This window comes from Nestor notabilis, unplaced genomic scaffold (assembly GCF_000696875.1).
Source record: "Nestor notabilis isolate BGI_N333 unplaced genomic scaffold, ASM69687v1 scaffold50, whole genome shotgun sequence".
Taxonomy (NCBI): domain Eukaryota; kingdom Metazoa; phylum Chordata; class Aves; order Psittaciformes; family Psittacidae; genus Nestor; species Nestor notabilis.
In genome coordinates this window covers 130282-149585 of record NW_009910434.1, presented here as the reverse complement: position 1 = coordinate 149585, position 19304 = coordinate 130282, and the positions used below count along the sequence as shown (strand labels likewise).

Genomic DNA, 19304 nt, shown 5'->3' with positions numbered 1-19304 from the left:
ATCGTTAACTTTGCCTTATGAAGTCATACTTGATGTTCACAAAGGCCGTTTGGTGTGTCTGGGATGGGGTCTGAGCTAGTCTCTAGGGGCACTCCTTCCAAGATGGGCTGCTGTGGTTCAGGTCCTGGTTCTTGTGGACTGCAGTCAGGCTTGGTCTCATTCTGAAAAGTACTTAAGAAAACTTTATTATTGCTCCTCGTAGAAGAATTGTGCCTAGATGACATGAAGAGCAGTGGGCGCAGAGACCGGCTGCTCCTTGCTCTGGAGCTCTGGTTTGCTCTGAGAAACTTCTCCTTGTTGGCATGCTGTATGGTCAGGCGGCAGCGAAGGACCTGCAGGAACACGCTGCGGAACTGCTGAGAAGAGATGTTGTACAGGAGGGGGTTCACCACCGAGCTGAGGTAGAAGAAGATATCGGCAATGGGAAGAAGAGTGATGTACGCTCTGAAGTAAGGGACAGTCCAGTCCTGCTTTGGTTTAGCAGCAGCCATAATCCTTCTAACCTGGTTTGGCATCCAGCATATGGCCAGAGTTGCAATAATCAGTCCTGCGAACAGAGAGAGGAAGAGGTGTGCATACATGGGAGGAAAAAACCATAAACCACTAAGTATCAGTTCTGCACTTACTCATTAGGAAATGGTACCAATTTCTCAATGTTTTGCTTGACAGCTTTTTCTACAAGTAACATTTTTTTGTTTGTTGTTTTTAATAACTGTTACAAGGTCACTGCAGCACATGCTCTGACAGAAGAGTGCATACTGCTTGGCTGATGTTTATTTGTACCTGTGGTCATTTGTTGGTTTTCAAAGTGTTCTTTCACTGATACCTGTATCTTTGAACAGAAAGCATTTTTATTTTAGTTTGTGTTCTCACATTTCTTATGTCTTTCCCTTTACTTTGAAAAACAAACAAAATAAATAGAAGCTATAGCCATATTAGATCAGGCAATACCCAGAAGAGATCAGATTCTTGTTTGTACTTTGCAAAAAAAAAAAGAAAATGTATGCATAATACTATATTTCGTGTTATTTTTGGTAAATTTCCTCTTACAGAAGATATTTTTAAGCAAAATATGTATGGATCTTTTTATGGTAATTAAGATTTGTTGGGCTTTCTTAAAATCAAATTCCAGTGGAATTAAATTATGAATGTAAATGAGAAAAACCCAAGCCTAGTCATGAAAGTGTAAGCAGTTTCAGATTATAAATTATGGTTTAAAATGTGGTATCTGACCATTTTGTATTTATATGTAAGTATAAATACATGTTGCTGCATCACTAATGGCATTAAAAAGGGGGTTACGGAAGTGTTGGATGTCTGAAAACTCTGCCTCTGTGGATTGGTTTTCACTAGGGCTGCAGTGGTGGTGCTGTCTTCAGACGGGCAGCCCTTAAGTAAGGTGTGGGTGACCTCGAGCAGGCTCTGTTCCCGGGCAGGAGATGGAGCAAGGGGGAGGCACTCCAATCCTCACTGGCATCTGCCGCTTCTGGTGTATGTAAGCACTGGAAATCCTGACATCTTGCATGACATAACAGGTAACAAAGCAATTCCTCTCAGTGCTCCCCCCCCAAGCATTACTTCTGAAACACCTTACACCACCGGATTACTGGTTTTGCTTTGTTTTTCTCTTTGCAGGAAATGTGCCTTATGTGAACACTGGGAGGGAGCAGAAGTTGCAGGTTGACTTCCCCGCTGCAGAGGCACAAAGCAGTAGAGAGTATCCTGATGGTGCACCGTTGTCATTTCCAGTAGGCTTTGGTGATACTGTTAATCTCCAACATCTAACTTCTTCTCCCAACAGAAGCACAGAAGCATTTAATTCTTACGTGTCTAGACTAAGTCAGATTGCCCCCATCAAAGAGCTTGCTGTAGAATGCACCATTGAACAGAGCACTGTAGGAACACAGTTTTGAAATCGTGCATGCTGATTTTCCAAGCCAGGAAAATTGCTCTTTGCAAGGGGAAAGACATGAACGTAATGGGGAAGGGAGGCAGACAAGAGAAGAAAGATTTTTCCTAACTTTAAAACTGCTAGGGCTTAAACAGGTATGTCCAAGTTCTCTCCTCCACCACCCCTGAGCAAATAAAAGGTATGAAATGTCTTCTTTTTAATTAATTGTGTTAATGAAAGGTATAATTAACAAATTTATGATCTCACTGAATAAGCTACCAAATAAAAATTGTCTTTTTGATCATCTGCTTCCGTAATCACTTAATGTCACAATAACTTTGGTAGGATGGGATTTTTGCATATTGTAGACTTACAGCACTAGGTAAGAGCCCTGCAAGGCTGTTCGTAGTAGGCAAGCGACAAATGTATGTAGATACAAATGTATGTAGATACATACTTTGCCATTTTCTGTTCTCTAATTACCGTAACTCACCTTTGTCTCTATTCTCATTCCACTCCTATACAATCCGAGGCACCTTTGCTTCCCTGCCCTACTTTTCCCTGCCTTCTTGCCTCACTTGTCAGTACCCATTGTGTCTCTGTCAAAAGCTGATCTGAATTTTGTATTAGGCCTGCAAATTTCATCTGCTGTCAGCACAACCAATACAGGGATAGCAGTCCCAGTACAGACCAACAGAAAATAAGGAGCCCCGAGCTGCGACTTGTGACGGGCCTTACGAAAAGGCAGCAAAACGATGGTACTGGTCTGCTGTGGCTTTTTCTCCTGTGCAACTGAAACGCAAAGCCCATAAACTCAGGTCTGCAGGATTCTTGACAAATTTTACCAGATGATTTCTTTCAAGGGAAAAGAAAATAAGCTCTACAGTATGACTTTGTGGTTCTTAGTAAGGAACAGGACACTTCATTGTGCTGTTTAATAGTTTCCTAAATTATGAATACTGCTGTGAAAAACTGTAAGCAAACAATGTGTGTATTCAGTTTTAAACCTCAAAAGCACTGCTCCAAGATGTCTGACTTTTTGCTTGTATCTGAATTCTTTGCCATTGACTTTTCTTTCTAGTTCAAAATGCCAAATGCTTAAGATTTCCCCTCATCTTCTTCAGTCACTTTTGTTCTGGGGAGCTGAGTATTTGCTGTGTGTACGGCAAGTGAAAAATGAGCTGCTTGTGCCCGTTTGCAGTGCAGTGAGGTGAGTCTTTTGGGGGGTGGGAGAAGAAGGCTGTAAAACTTTGTTGTTTTCCAGGGGTGATAACTGTTCATTTTTATGCTTGAAAAAAATGCTTGTGGATTCAAAGGAGATGATGCACCGGGTAAATAAACACACTGACAAATTCACAAGATTTTTTCCAACTGGTCACACTTGACGTGGAGGTATGAAGTAAACTGAAGTGCAGCAGCAGAGCCCATCAGAAAAGCTTTCTGTTCAGACCTTAGCATATGAAATATTTTGACTGCATTATTGATGCCATCAATTTGAACTTGTACACAGGCCATAGAACTTTGCGTTGTACTGTAAAGTGCAGAAGACGCTTAAACTACATTGTATCAGCTTGAAAGTAAACCAAACTGCCTCTTACACCAGGACTGATCCATTTTTCCCTTGAGCTTGCTGCCTGCTAGGAGCTAAATTCTCTCGTTTCATCTCATATCCACCCTTCCCTTCCTCTAGCTCTTATCAAGGTGAAAAAAATTAGCAGCTCTGTTCTTTTTCCTCATTTTCCTGATCACTGCACTGAAGTGACACACTAGATGAGAACAAAGATTTATCTTCCATGGAATACTGATGTTTATAAACAAAGTAATGCTGTGGTCCAGTGACCTCCATCACTGGTGCCTGAAATTTCCAACATACACTTGAATCTCTTGGTTTAATCATCAAAAGTCCATTAGCCCATACACCATACCCTAGCTGACTATGTGTAACTGAATATAGCTCAACCTGTAAGTAAGTGTTTGAGCTTACAATTCATTTAACATTGATATAGGTATTTCAAGGTACCAAAAAAATAGACAGACATGAAAAGATCCTTGACTAAAACCACTTCAAAAAGCTAAGCCGTAAACCAGCCACGAAACAGCTTACCCAGAACAGGAACCACCACGTTTGACCATTACCTTAATCTGAAAAAAAAACCCACCCCAAAACTCCTTAAAAACAAATCATACCAATTTAACAATGATTTGAATTTGGGAATTGTTACTGTAACTTCCCAAAAGTGTATCTTTCAGTATCAATTCTTACTATGTGACAAAGGATCACTTATGTAGTAAAATAAACCTAGCGTTTAAGCACCAATAATAGAACTATGCATTTCTGGCACCAAATGGGAGTTTGGCAGTCATCTATCCCCTAGCAATACTTTTTTATTACTCAGAACATTCCTCTGGGCCATAGGAGACTGAATTAAATTCATTATGAACTTTACTGGGAAGGATTTAAATACACACAAAAGCCTGGCAGAGTAGAGAGGGCTGCCTTCTCCACCCTTCCAGATCTTGCTGCTTCTGCTCTTGAATAGATTTTTGTCTTCCTTTCTGCACCTGAGCACTTAAATCTGTCTCCTTTTATAGTCCAACATCTCCCCTCTACCCTGGCCTCTGCCAGCATTCCCATGAAACTTGGGATTGTCTACAAAATGATCATGGTTGCTAGGAAATGCCAACAACACTCCGTGTTTGGCTGCCATAGCCCGTTAACTAAGGCTGTCGTAGCGACTCATGTACATGCTCATTTGTCCCTGCAGCTTGACCCCAGCACAATAAGGTCTGCTGGCCTCTGCTGCTCCTCTCATCATCATTACCCTAAGCAACCTTAAACCTCAAATTTTGCTTTTCTATGATTTAATTAATGGCAAAAAGGCAGGTTCTCAACATCTGCTTGTAAACTGACATTTAAATGGCAATTGTCAGTGGAATATAAGCCTATGGTTACTGAGTTATGAGTCAAGTGCAGGCAGTGATACAGTTGGGTCAGAGGGAAACTTCTCAGTGCACATTTCACATTTGCAGACTTGGCCCAACTATTCTCAAAGGTATAATGTGACATTAATGCCCTATGCCTAAATCATGAAGTCTTACAACCATGTGTCAAAGGTACTGGCTCCCAAAAGAGGAAAATACTGAGACCACCTGTAATTATTAAGTTTACTGTCCTAAAGCAATACTAATCACAGGGAAAGCACTTGTTCCTGATTTGATTCTGCTACAAACGGCTTTGAAATCAAAAGCAAATACACCTTAGAGCTAAGCTTGGATTCTTGATGGTCATGGTATCAGTCACTACTAATTCAGGACAAGGAAGAAAACAAAGACTCCAGGACTAATTAAGTGTTACTTTCAGGAGGTGGGGTTTGGGCATGTATCTGTGCTATGGTTATTATTTTAACCAGGACTCAAAAATCTTGCTTTTGATTAGAAATAGGGACATCGGGCATTAGGCTATTGTCTTTCTAGCTTTTGAGAAAAACATCAAAAGTCACGCACTGCAGTCTTCAGTCACTGAGATGACCTTCCCAACTGCAGATCAATGCAGTGCTGGCTTCCAGCAGCTGCTCCATGCCTCTGCTTCTGCAGTTGTCTGCAAGTGAGAAGTCAGCCACCATATGCTTATTGTCTACTGACAATTGTCATTGAAATGTCAGATTACAAACAGCTGTTACTTTCATTGCTGCAAGTCTGACTTGTAAGTGCAGCAGAGAAACCAACCGGAGTGATAGCAAATGGCTGTTGGCACTGCTTGGCAATGCTGTCGAGCAGGAGAAGCTAGGCAGGCTGCACTTCCTCAGTGGGGGTAAACTGAGGAACATTGGAGCACCTCAAGTAGGGGACTGCCTTTGCTCTCCAGCCTCAAGGATTTCCTACCAGTGCTGCTTCTGGCAGGTAAGAGTTTGGAGAAGTTTCTCTGGTCTACCAGTAGCTAGGTAGAGTGTCAGACTTTCAGCTTTGAACAGCTTCTCGTGAGTAGCTGGTGTTCAGCCACTACCCAGATCAATAGAGGACTCAAACCCTCTCTGTCTCTGACCAACAGCAACTGGCTGTTGATGAACAGAAGGATGTGCAGGGGGTGGGAGAGAGGAACACAGTTTTTACTACTGCTCCCAGCCTATCCCAACAGCTCACTTGTTTTTAAAAGCAAGAGGAACAGCAGCATTTATTTAGTACTTCTGTGCAACTCGCAATGTTTTTGCCTAACTGCCAGAGCTCGTATCTGCACATAAATGGGTCCCTATAGCATAAATCATGCGCTAAAAGGGTTAGCACATTGTCGTGGTTCAAGCCCAGCCGGCAACTTGGAACCACGCAGCCGCTCGCTCACTCCCCCCCCCTTTTCCTTCCTCCCCCCGCTCCCGGAGGGATGGGGAGGAGAATCGAAGGAATGTAACTCCCACGAGTTGAGATAACAGCTCTCCAGTAACTAAGGTATAATACAAACCACTGCTGCTACCAATAATAATGATAAGAGGAATAACAAGGGAAAAGGACACAACCGCTCACCACCCGCCGACCGATACCCAGCCCGACCCGAGCAGCGATCTGGGCCTTCCGGGTAACTCCCCCCAGTTTATATACTGGGCATGACATGCTGTGGTATGGAATACCCCTTTGGCCAGTTTGGGTCAGGTGTCCTGTCTCTGCTTCCTCCTGGCTTCCCCTCCTCTCTGGCAGAGCATGAGACTGAGAAAGTCCTTGGTCAGAGTAAACATTACTTAGCAACAACTAAAAACATCGGTGTTATCAGCATTGTTCCCAGACTGAAAGTCAAAAACACAGCACTGCACCAGCTACTAAGAAGGAGAAGAAAATGACTGCTGTAGCTGAACCCAGGACACACATGTAGCACTTTGTAGATCCCAAACAAGTCTTGTGACATTCAGTGCTGTCATGTCTGCATCCCTTTTGTGCCACCTGCCCTCATCATCCAGATAGATAGGAAGCCTCTATCATCTGAGATCTAGAATTAGGATAAAAAGGCACTAGGATAGACCAGAATGATAATTCTTCAGACACAGTGAAGTGGACACCCTCTTCTTGCCCACACACACTTGCTTCTTGGAACAAATGCAGGAGGCCCAAATAGGCCACTGTGTTCTCTGTGGTACAGAATGCCCACATGGCGTGCAGATGCAGAGTGCCCCACACAAGCGTAACACAGGCATGAGGTAAGCTTGTCACAAGGCTCCTAACAGATCTGCAGCTGTCCTCCTGTTCCACATTAACAGCATCACTTCATAGGCAGCAATTGACCACTGGATCTCAGAATCAAAGTCTGGTCAATTTGCGTCCTGCGCGCCGCGCTATGCCTCTGTGTCCGTGCGCTGTTAAGCAGCTCTTTCTGTCTTGGTTACACAGCTGCTGCAGGAAGTGCCACCAAGCAGCTAGTCTATAAAACAGACACAGTGGGTTTCCTGCCCCTTCCGCTAGTGACAGTTAACTTCACATTTCCCAAAAATCAATCACTCAATCCTGTATTCAGTGCAGAGTGTCACAACCATCAATAAGGGGTTTGCTTGAACGAGGGCTGCAGCGTGCTCCATATGCAGGATAAAACATCTCATGAAATTTAAAACAGGAAAAGAATACTGAAGGGAGGTTTACCCTTTTCCCTCTCTACCACATGCAAGTTTCTTCTGCTAGAGGACAAACATTTTAATAATAATAAGCACATATTGATGAATGTTAAGGTGAATATAAAAATGAATTAACCTGGGAGATAAATATTGATATCGCTTTGTCTGTGTCAATATTTAGTTCAAGGGACAATAAATTTTCATATTCTCTGAAGTAAGTCAATATGTGCATTGCTACATACATTTTGTATAAGCTCAAATTATTCAGCAACTCTGTTCCTTTTATTCTCAACTTCCAGAATCACAGATTCGCCTTTCAAAAATGCTTCTCTGGAAGAGAAGGAGGCAATAAGTAAACTATCCCTACTATCCCTACGCAGGCAGTAGCTACATGAAGAAGAGAAGAGATATGGCAAGTATATATTTCCCAGTGATTTCTCCATTCGAGTTTTTCTAACCACCTGGGAGGTCTGCCAGCTCACTTTGGGATCTGACAGTGGATCTGGGCTGGGTGCTAAGTGTGCAGCCTCCCCAGAGAACAGGCATTTCTTCATCAGCGACTTGCTGCCTTTGCTGTGGAGCCACTTTGTGTATAGAGAACACACGCAGGGGTGCCTCTGGCAAAGCAAACTTAGATAAAATCCAGCCCCTGCTCCTGCCTGGGTTGGCAGTTCAGGGATAAAGGACAAAGGAGGTGGTGAGACAACATTTTTTTCACCAGCACAAGCAGGCAAATCTCCAAGCACTTACAGAGAGGCTCTGGCAAACACACCACAGCCCTTCTCAGAATGGGTTTAAATTGAACAGAAGCCAGTAACAAACTAGTTATCTTTATAAATGCTGCTGAACAATTAAGCATATGGCCTGGGACAAACAGTTGAAAACCAGCTCCATGTACATCTGATCCTGTCAGCAGCTCCCAGCAAAAAAAAACCAATGGACCTGCAATTCCCATAGCCCCCAGAGGAATTTGGGTCCATCTAGTGATCATTATGCTCCTCCCAGCCTCAAGGGCACTGTGCAATGGGGCCATGTCTCATTAGCAAGCACAGTTGGGTGATAGGACAGTGCTGTCCCACAATATGGTGCAATAAATGAAAGGCACAGAGAAGAACCAAGCTGCCTCTTGATGCAATAAATGAACCAAAACTGCAGGGCTTTAATCAATAAGTTGCCATTCTGTTGCACATTAAATCACGTTTCTTCCAACTGAAGACGCCATTAATGGTCTTGCTAAATCACAAATGCTAAAACCATGCATGCATTCCTCCCGTAAACACCCGCCCAAAGCAGCAATGTGTACAAGTGTGGGACAGTGACAACACGGGGAATTAGTTCTTTCCTTTTTAAAAGCTTCCATAGATAACTGGAGTTGTCAGGTGCATTGAGAATAATTTCACATAAGCATTTGTCACCTTTGGAGTCAGAAAATCACCTGCAGCTGCTTTTGATGCTTCATTTCACAGGTGACTAATTGTCACTGTAAATCATCATGAAGACCCAGGAGATGTTAGCAGAATCTGAAGCATATGTCTTCTCACTTAGATTGGACTGCACTCTCCCTGCCTCAAATACCCTTAAGGGTGCTACAAGATCACTGAGACCAAACTGGCTTATCAGATTCTGTCCCTGTGTTGTGTCACTGGGCCAAAGCAATGACACAACAGAACAACAGCATGCACACAACGCTCCAGTTGAAACCCTTGCATCACCCAACAGGTTGCTCGGTTCAGGTCCTCCCTGCTCTGCTGCACACATTTCTTCTTGACTGGCAGCAAAGAGCTGCTCTAGGCTGGACGCAGGCACAGCAATATCACCTCAGCTATGTGCTGGCTAAGGGTGAGGTGCATTCCGTGCTTCCAGCAATGTCATCTCCAATTGAAACTAACGCTGAAGGAACCTGCCCAGCAGAACCTGCACTTCCTTGCAAAGTGATGATGTTTCAGTCTGTGTTGTACTTCAGTCCTCTACAACTGATAAACAACGTATTGGGTTGAAAACCACAAACATTCCCATTAAACAAGGAGATTACGAGAGGCTTCCATTTGGGCTGAACCAAAGTTTCAAGTCTGTGTACCATGGATCCATCCAGCTGGGACTTACAGGACACTACAGTAAAATCTTTTCTGACTCTGCAACATGAAAACGTAACAGCTTCCAGGGATCCCACCACACACTTCTCCACAAGCAATGCCAAACAGAGCCCTTCAGAGGAATAAACTATTTTTGCTTTGCACTGTCACTGAACAGCCCTCAGCCATTAGGTAGAGTGATACTGGATGCATCAGAAGTTGTCAGGGGAACATAGATATTCAGAATATAATTAGTGAGGACACAAGTGTTAACAGTTCTACTTCTTAGCAATTTAAAATATCTGACGATTATCTTCAGTTATTAGCAGGGTCAAGATTTGCTTCTCAAATATTTTTAAATACTGCCGTTTCACAGTGCAAACACTAGAAAAAAGTAAAAACACTCCAGGAAGTTTCATGACAGAAGCATCGTCACTGAACATGAGCAGCCTTTTTGCAAAACAGCGATTAAAGACATGATGTGCTTTTGAAAGCCATACGTGCTCACACGTTGCCAGAGGAAATCATGCCAGTTTTAACAGTTCGTAGTGGGTTTGCACAGCAAGGTTTTGGTAGTGGGGGCTACAGGGGTGGGTTCCATGAGAAGCTGCTAGAAGCTTCCACCATGTCTGATGGAAAAATGCCAGCCTGCTCCAAGATAGACCCACCGCTGGCTAAGCCTAAGCCCATCAGGAGCGGTGATAGTGCTTCTGTGATAACATAGTTAAGAAGGGGAAAAAACTGTGCAGCTGCAGCCTGAGAAACGAGTGAGAACATGTGAGAGAAACAACTCTGCAGAGACCAAGGTCAGTGCAGAAGGAGGGGAGGAGGTGCTCCAGACACCAGAGCAGAGATTCCCCTGCAGCCCGTGGTGCAGACCATGGTGAGGCAGGCTGTGCCCTGCAGCCCGTGGAGGTCCATGGTGGAGGCGCCTGGGCAGGACGGAGCAGCCTGGGCAGGACCCAGTGCTGGAGCATTTCTTTAAGACCTGCAGCCTGTGGGAGGGACTCACATTGTAGGAGTCCATGGAGGACTGTGTGCTGTGGGAGGGACCCCACGCTGGAGCAGGGGAAGAGTGTGAGGAGATGTCCCCTGAGGAGGAAGGAGCAGCAGAGAGAATTTGTGGTGAACTGACCACAACCCCCATTCCCTGTCTCCCTGCACCACTGAGAGGGGAGGAGGTGGAGAAAATCAGGAGTGAAGTTGAGCCCAGGAAGAAGAGACGGGTGGGGGGAAGGTGGTTTAAGATTTGTTTTTTATTTCTCATTACCTGCTCTGATTTGGTTGGTAATAAATTAAAATTTCCCCAAGTCAGGTCTGTTTTGCCTGTGACGGTAACTGCTGAGTGACCTTTCCCTGCCCTTATCCTGACCCACAGCCTTTATTAAATTTTTCCTACCCTGTCCAGCTGAGGAAGGCAGTGAAACGGCGGCTTTGGTGGGCACCTGGCATCCAGACAGGGTCACCCCACCACATTCTTAAAAATTATTACGGAGATGGTAACACGTTTATAGCCACTGTGGTGCAGTGACAACAGCACCTTTGAAAATTTTCCCCACACAAGTTTCTGCCTTTAATGGTCATTTCTTTCTTCTGCTCATTATGTTAAAAATTGTACTTCAAATATGAGTTTATGTTGCTCTTCAGCTTTAGTCTTCCAATCTCAAACTTCATCTTAGCACTCATCTACTGTAATTCAGTCTCAAATGTGCACAGCTGAACAGAGAAATGATGGACCAGTCTCTGCTACTGTAACTGGAAAATTAATTCTCGAACTGGAGTGCCACAGCAGCATCCCCACCGTGTGGTGAGACCCCATGGGTGGGTGAGCCTCCCAGACCACTGCACTAACACACCACAGTGCTCTGCTGGGGGTCCCAGCTCTGTGGACGAAGCAAACTGGTCACTGCACAGCCGAGGCTGCCGCAAAACACAAAAGCTAACAGGAAATTTCATATACCCCCTTGTGCTCTTTGGTGCTTTCCCTCACATAGGTGGGTAAACAGCCACGAAATCGTTACGCCTTACAGTAAATACCAACTTGGCATTTGAAGCAATGATTACTCATTCAGGTGCCCATCTCATGTGGTTTGTCAATAAAAGCCACAAAATCCTGCATCTACTATTGAATCATTCATTTCCATTCACTACAACAATTCTCCAGTAAAAACATAACTGAAATTTTAAACCAGAGCTACTTTGGCAAAAAAATCAAGAATATTGTGGAAATATACATAGTCTCAGCACAAGAAGACATAAGAGGGTAAAATAAATACATTTTAAACTGCTCATTTTTAGAAATTTTCACATTCCAGCTGTCAGAAAAGACTTGCTTACTCGAAATTGTTATTTCTGCATAGAGAAAGTATATTTAAAAAACACTAATATGAACACAACTATGTAGAACGGAACAGGTTTATTTTTTATTGATGCTTCTCCCTTGCAAAACAAATTCTTGCCATGGTTGCTTTGATTTTCTTTTAGAAAGAGTGAGGACTTGTTTTCTTTCTGCATTGGCAAAACAATAGGAAAAATACATCTTCCATATAAATCTGATTTAAATTCTGCATTCTAACTAGCAAACACAATTTGGAATTGAGAGGTTTTTTGTTTTTACATTACAAAATGAGCCATTGCAACATTAAACAGCTCATCTATTGCAATTCAGTTTTTTCAGCAGGAGAAATCATTGAACAATCAACTGCAGAATACAAATACAGAAAGACAATATATTAGCTCAGCAGATACATAAGATACTTGTGAGCTTTGCCAGAAAGACAAGCTTGAGCTATATGTTATATGGATTTGATCATCACAGGGAATCAGCAAAGCTCTTCCTAAACAAGAGAGATATTATCAATCTCCAAAAGCCCCGAAATGAAGAAAACTTGCTGGTTTGTAGCAAGTGAGATGAAAACGGAATTATTGATGCACAAATGGTAGCAAGATTATGCTTGCCAGCTGCTTTAAAAGAACAAATGCAATTGGAGTTTATGTATAGCAGCCTAAGTGAGAGGACAAACCAAAGCAAATTGCCGTAAAAATTACATGCAGTTATCCAAATTCTACACCAAAACCCTCAACAAGAACCAGGATCCAGGCAGTGGAAGAGCAGAAATGCACCAAGGCAGACCTGGCGCTAGTGGCATGAAGGCTGATAGTGGCTGTGCTTTGGGACTGAAGGCCAATTTATTGCTCTCCTCTGTCCCTAAGGAAGGTGGCTGTGTCAGTTCAGTAAGATACTGACTGGTGCCTCAGCTTCCCTTGCTGGGAGGAAAGGGTGTCACATTGGATCAAACCTCCCATTTCTTCTTCCACCCTGATTTAAAATCTGGCCACAGCAGTTACACGCACCACCCAAACTGTGTCTGGAGCTGAACACCACAGCATATAGCCTTTGCAACTCTATCATAACGCAATGTATTTTATATAAATATTGATAAGGGTGAGGCTGTCTGTCTTGATCACAAGGTACCTTTCTGTCCAAGGAAAGGCGGGTGGATGCTGCAGAGTGGTGTAAGAGGGCCATGGGGCTGCTGCAGCTGGGTACAAAGAGGTCCCACCCCACACCAGCACACGGGAGCCGCTAGACCCCAGGAACTCATCCTTAGGTAAAATCATCGACGAAACAACCTACACAGGCCAAGTATTTCTACTACAAATCTGGCATGGGCAGGTGAAAGGCTGCCTGAAGGTCTCTCTTGTTCTTCTAAACTCACCGGCAGCCTGCTCTTTCTGACACCAGCAAGCCTTTTCCTGCTCAGAACAGATTACTCTTATTTTTGGAGGGAAGACAACATTCTTTTCTGGAAACATTGGAATGAGAAATGGAATGAAGTATTTCGGAGCGTCAGGCAGCTACCTTATGGGAAGTGTGGGAAAGGAGGAATCTCTGATTCAGCCATCTCCAGTACAGCCACAATGGTCATTCCAACACTGCAGGTGAATGAAAACTGAACTCTGGTCTGACCCCTTCAGTGTGTCCTGGCCATAATGTTAATGGGGGAAACATAAAGTAACTACTACACTAGGCAGTATTATTCTTCAAATTAGGCCTAACCTTGGATAATTTTGATCAAAGCCTTGAGTAGTGGTAAAGCTACTTAAAATCGCACTAAGAAAAATGTCCTGGCCAAACACTGCTTGTTTGCATCTTCCCTCTGAGAAGGCTGTTCAGGGAGCAGTAGTATTTCCATTGCAGCAAAGTCTCGTTGCTAACACCTGAATCTCCTTTTATTTACATTTCAGAGCTGTCCAGAAAGTTGTAATGAGTGCAAACATGTCAAAACCTCCTTCCTCAAACCCTTTCAAGGAATATATATACAAGATAAAGAGTATTCTTCCCCCTCACCACAAGCTTGGCAGCAGTCTAATTCAAAGTCTGTGAGACTCAAAGTCTCCCCATACCATGTGAGAAGGTGAACGCGCTCTGTGAAATGGCATTCAAATAAACACCTGAACATGGATTCACTGAGCACTCAGGCACCGTTTGGTTTGGAGCCTTGTGTCTGGGGTGTGATATTTGCACTTTGCTTTCAGATAGCTGCTGGGGAGTTCCAAAATGTCTCAGCTAGGCAGCAAGCAGCAACGGCTCACAGCAAACGTCAGGCAGCATTTCTTCCTCTTCTCTACATATGCAGTCTCAGCCTTGTATCTTAGTATTAGTAAAAGATTCCACATCGTTTTGTTCAATATGATTTATTTGAAGTAAACCCCCTTATAATGACTTCTAACTTCAGAAAAAAACAGTACATGTTCCTTTCTTTATCCAAGCCATACAGGGTACATTTTTGCTAGCCTTTTAACTCTCTTTTATTTCCTTGAGGTGAATCCACAGCTAACTAGAGTATTCCAGGTGGAATTGGAGCACGCAGCTCACTCTATCTTTTGTAGCACCTTTCTAAGAAACACTAAGAACTATAAGATATTACTGCAGACCTGAGAAAACTAATTAAGCCAGAGCTCCAACTACCTGACAGCTTGCTTTCTCCCTCTCTCCTAGAAAATACAGGAACGAAACAGAGCTTCTTAGAGGAAATCTATAAACAAAGAGGAAACAAGATGTGGCAAGGCATTTAATTCAATTATGCAATTTTTAATGTAAATTCTGAAATCTGGTGATAAATATGCTGTTGTCTGGAGCACAGTGAAGATACGGGGGATTTTAGCAACCACTAGATCTACCCTACTACAAATTACAAAACATATTTCTTCTTCCAGACTCATGCAGCTAGCTCCAACTTTGGGCACACAGGACCACAGTAATGGAAAAAAGACTTTTACAGTAACCCTTTCACATTTAATAAATATATGACTATGAAGGGCAGAAAGAAGATCACTAAATATCAGTATTTCCAGCAACTGAGAGGGCAATTATTAGCATTTGGGAACTTTCTTATGCATTTATATAGCACCTTAAGTTCAACTGCTGGCCTTCAGTCTGACCTGTACCATGACAGAAATAGATAATCCTATTGCTTTTGACACTGCTATGTAATTAAGCAGCTGCTCTGCCCCCATTGACATAGCTATATCCACTATCCACTTTCATTTCTCATCTTTTTTCCAGAACAGCCTCTTACTTTGAAATAAGTTTTTCAACTCATTCCTATTGACTAAGATGTCTTGGGAAGAGACATTTTTAGATACTTTCTTCTTGAGCTTTGTAAGGTGTTCACCTGCTCATGAGTGAAATTCTAACTCTCAGGAGCTAACAGAACTAATTTTTCTTAAAATATTCATGAGGTTAAAACAAAAAGTCTAAATCACCGTCTCATGTGGCAATAAACTTCTTTAACCAGTAGCCAGTGTAGTAAAAGGCAGGCAGGTCTCTCCTAATTTACCAGAGGAAAAATGGATTTTTTATTCCTTGAAGTCATACAGCCAAGGGCCTCGACTTGGTGCAAGAGTGAAGCCCAGGCAGCTGTGCTGCGGGCTGTAGGATGCCCCCACAAACTCTGCCTCTCACCTTTAATGTCAGGGAAAACAATTTTTAGAGGCTGCACTGGTGAAGCCTATTAGAGCAAAACATGGCAGAAGATCTGCTCTGGGACACTGGGATCCTCGATCTCTTTACTAAGGCAGCTGGAACACGTAAGGTCTGCTAAGTTGCTGCCACACACTAAGCAAATAAAGGTACCACATTTGCTATAAGACTCTTCCATCTACAGAATCTCCCTAAATCCAGAGACAGTGTCTTCAAAAAACAGATACTTCCTTCCTACTGCTTTCCATTTACCGAAGTTAACTTTTTCAGACAAAAAAAGTCCTGCAGAGTTGAAAACCAATTGAAGGTAGGTAAAAGCAATTGTGTACACTGGTAAACAAGAATCAACACAGAGGAAAACCATATTTTAAAAGGCTGGTGCATAACACTGGGACTGTGCTTGCTCTGCTCCCTCATCTTCTCAGTGACTGCAGGATTCCTGCTACACCCACTTGGAACATGGCAATGGCATCAGATGCTGAATGCAGCCGAAGACCCGTTTAATTAGTAGCTGATCACAAAGACCAAAATTTATTCGCTTGTATTTTCTGATAACAGGAAAGTGTTTTCAGACCTTACTGGTGCAGCCATATTTCTACAATATACTGTATTATTTTTTTAAATTCTGTGGGCAGTCAATCATGTTACCTTGCCCTACAGGAGATTTTTGCTAAGTACTTACAAAAAAATCCCAATGCACACAGTGCAGAAAAGCATCACAGCATACTATGTAGGCTCATGCTTTATTTTACATTCTTTATTTGCCCAAAATAGTTGTTGCTCTGCACTCAAACTCATATTTGTAATAAAAACCCTACTCAGCTGCTCATATACTAAAGAAACTATTCATGACTGAATAATGTACCAATTCAAAAGCAATCTCTCTAAGCTACAGGAAACCTCTTGAGTTGCAGTCTGAATAAAATGAAGCCTCAACAAAATGAACCACTTTGAAACTAAATGAAAATTTAGCAAATTGATCTGAACAAGAAAATCTTATATACAATGCAATGTTTTTAGCAAGAATAGAAAAGCCTGTTAGAAATTATGTTTGGGGGGGAAAAATCATACCGATAAATCAAAAGATGGGTTTTTTTTCTGTTTGCTCATTTTTCTAAAGCAAGATATTTCATTTTATAACAGGATAGTGAGTTTATAAGTTTCTGTTTAAACAAAAACTGGCAAGTGCTGAGAGAAAAAAAACCCAAAACCAAACAATTGAAATGTTGGATGTTTTCTTGAGTTTTAATCTACATTTCGGTGCACATGGTACCTCACAAACCGCTCAGCTCCGAAGTTACTCTGAGATCAGTACCACCAGTAGTCAGCTTGGTCTAAGAGGAAAACGAGTGTTTGTTTTGTACACTGCCGTAAGCTAGTGGAGCAAAATGATTGCAGATAAAACTATGAAGTTGCTGAAGCAATTTATACTGCCAAGACGAAATGCTGAGGAAGGGACAGAAGCAAATGCTGGAGGTGCTGTCATCCAGCAGAACAGCAGGAATGTAAAAGGTAAAGGAAGAAGGGGAGAGGGGACAGTAAGAGATGAGGCTTGAAGGCAGTGATCATATCAAGAATCACTTATTTTTCTGAAGTGGCATGCCACAAGAAAATGATATTCCCACTGAACCAGTAAATGATTCTGTTTTCCATGAAGGTGACTTCAAGGAAATAAGGGGCTGGGACAGAAGAAGGTCTAGTCATGCAAAAAGCACAATTTGCAGTTGGAAGCTGATTTTGAACGAGAGTCAGAGGAGAACACCTTTAAAGAAGACACATCCCTCAACCTCCTCTAGGACAACTACGAAGTAAAATGGCAGTTACACAATTAGCAAGTACAAAAGGCCTTTTTAATGAATAAATAAATAAATGAGTAAGGTCAGCAGGCTCAAGGCTGGGTTAAGAGGTGTCAGTGCTGGTGCATGTGCCAGCAGTTTCTTTCCCAAATAGAGACACATACTGGGTTGGGCTTTAAAGAACGATACTTCCCTAGCTAGTCCCAGGGGCAAAATTAAAATCTGTTGTAACAAGATGAGCAGCAGCATTAAACATGTGGGACTCAAAAAGACATTTTACCCATCTGAAGCACTAAAAGAAAGGATTTGCATTGTACATTTGTATGGAACAAGGGATTTTTCCCCCCCCTAATTAAGTGGTATTGAAATATGCAAAGTATGCACTGTTCTCTCACTCTGCTTGAATTAGTGATTTATAATGACAGTTTACTTTTAATTCCACACCTGGAAAAAGGAGATAAATCAAGTGATAAGCTGCCGACGATGGTCTCAAAATGGAGAGCACTTTAACCAAGAGTTCCTTGGGGCTTACTGAGCTGGCACTGCATTTTAGAAGATCTGGCAAGATTATCAATTAATGACAGGAGCCGAAGCCAGTTACGACACTGTAACAAACTCCATTGGTGCACACTCTGCCTCTAGGTTTTTAAAGGAAAAGAAAGAAAAAAGCCACTGACGTTAGAAGGTGTTACAGGGACAAATGAACATCAGCACCTGCTTCTCGTGAGCACTAAGCACGCCTTGCCACAAAGAAAATCTCCTGCGAGCCTGGGAGCTGCAGGTACCCCTCAGACCTGAGACAAAGCCATGGAGAAAGGCAATGTCCTCCACCCTCATGGGCTGGTGAGAACTGCAAGCAAGGCTCCAAACACTTCCCCAGGATGACAGGCTTCTGAGCCAAAGCAGCAGCCAAATGTTATGGGAACTGTCCCCAAAACCAGTGTGATGTGCAGAGAGGAGCACACCTGGCTCCTGTTTGGTACCACAGGACTTATGGGTGCACAACACTGGCTGCCACTCTACTGCACCCACCTGCCCTGCCTGGGAATAGGGTCAGGGACAGCAAGATCTCTGCCAGAAAAAGGTTCATTTTCTCAGTCTGCATTTTTCCATTCAGAGGAGCAGCTTCCCTGCACCGCTGGCTGGCGAAACTCAGTGAGGCTCCCCCCTCCCACATCTTGAGAAGTCCCCAACCCCCCAGCCACCAGCACAGGGGTCTGGGGACACTCTCTCACAAGCCAGCAGACATTTACGCCATCTTACCAATGCCCTGAAGCAAAGAGGGGGCATTGGAGTTGGGAGAAAAGTTAAATAGAAAAACCCCCGAGGCCAGAAAACAAAACACAGGGCACAAAGAAATTAGGCACGGTGGTGCAGGCCGACTTCTGTCTCCTAGAAACAGTTCCAAGAAAATGCCACAGCTCGTTTATGCTCATCTACCCTGGGTTTTGCTTGCCCCCACCAGCCAAGTTGGCATCCTCCCTGGCGCTGCCCCGTTGGTTTCCTGTGTAATGTGTCCAGGAAAATCTAATTGTTTCAATAAGCACTTTCTAGCCATAGAAGTTCTTTAGAGCTGCCATGTTCTGTGGCAATCAAAGTATCTAAATAAATATGCAGAAGTGTGCTCGAGCCAGGAAGCCTTCCAAGGAACCAAGAAAATTTCTTAACCCGTTCAGTGCAGATCAAAGTAGTTCACGTTTGTTTTTGTCAATACCAGTCATGCACTAAGGTACATGTACCAGTACTGAAGGGTGCCACATATTACACTCTTGCAGCGTGACAATACAACAGGATTAACACCAGGGACGTGAATGCAAGATACTAGCAGCCAAGATAGACACACACATACACACACAATTTAAGCCGTTCTATCTTGACACTAATGGAAAACCTCTCTTAATACTGCATGTAGAAATGCCTGATGGTTGTAAATAACTTTTTTGGTGTTCATATATAATGAAACAGCAGTAA

At 43.0% G+C, this 19304-nt stretch overlaps 1 protein-coding gene across 1 annotated transcript in view; it reads right to left on the bottom strand.

Moving 5' to 3' along the window:
* Window positions 1-23: 23 nt before the first annotated feature.
* The window catches only part of GPR39 (G protein-coupled receptor 39), an 81446-nt gene continuing 62165 nt past the window's right edge, over window positions 24-19304 (bottom strand). Inside the window, exon 2 of the mRNA XM_010009929.1 lies at window positions 24-547. Coding sequence (XP_010008231.1) covers window positions 24-547 — 524 coding nt within the window. The remainder of the gene's footprint in view (window positions 548-19304) is intronic.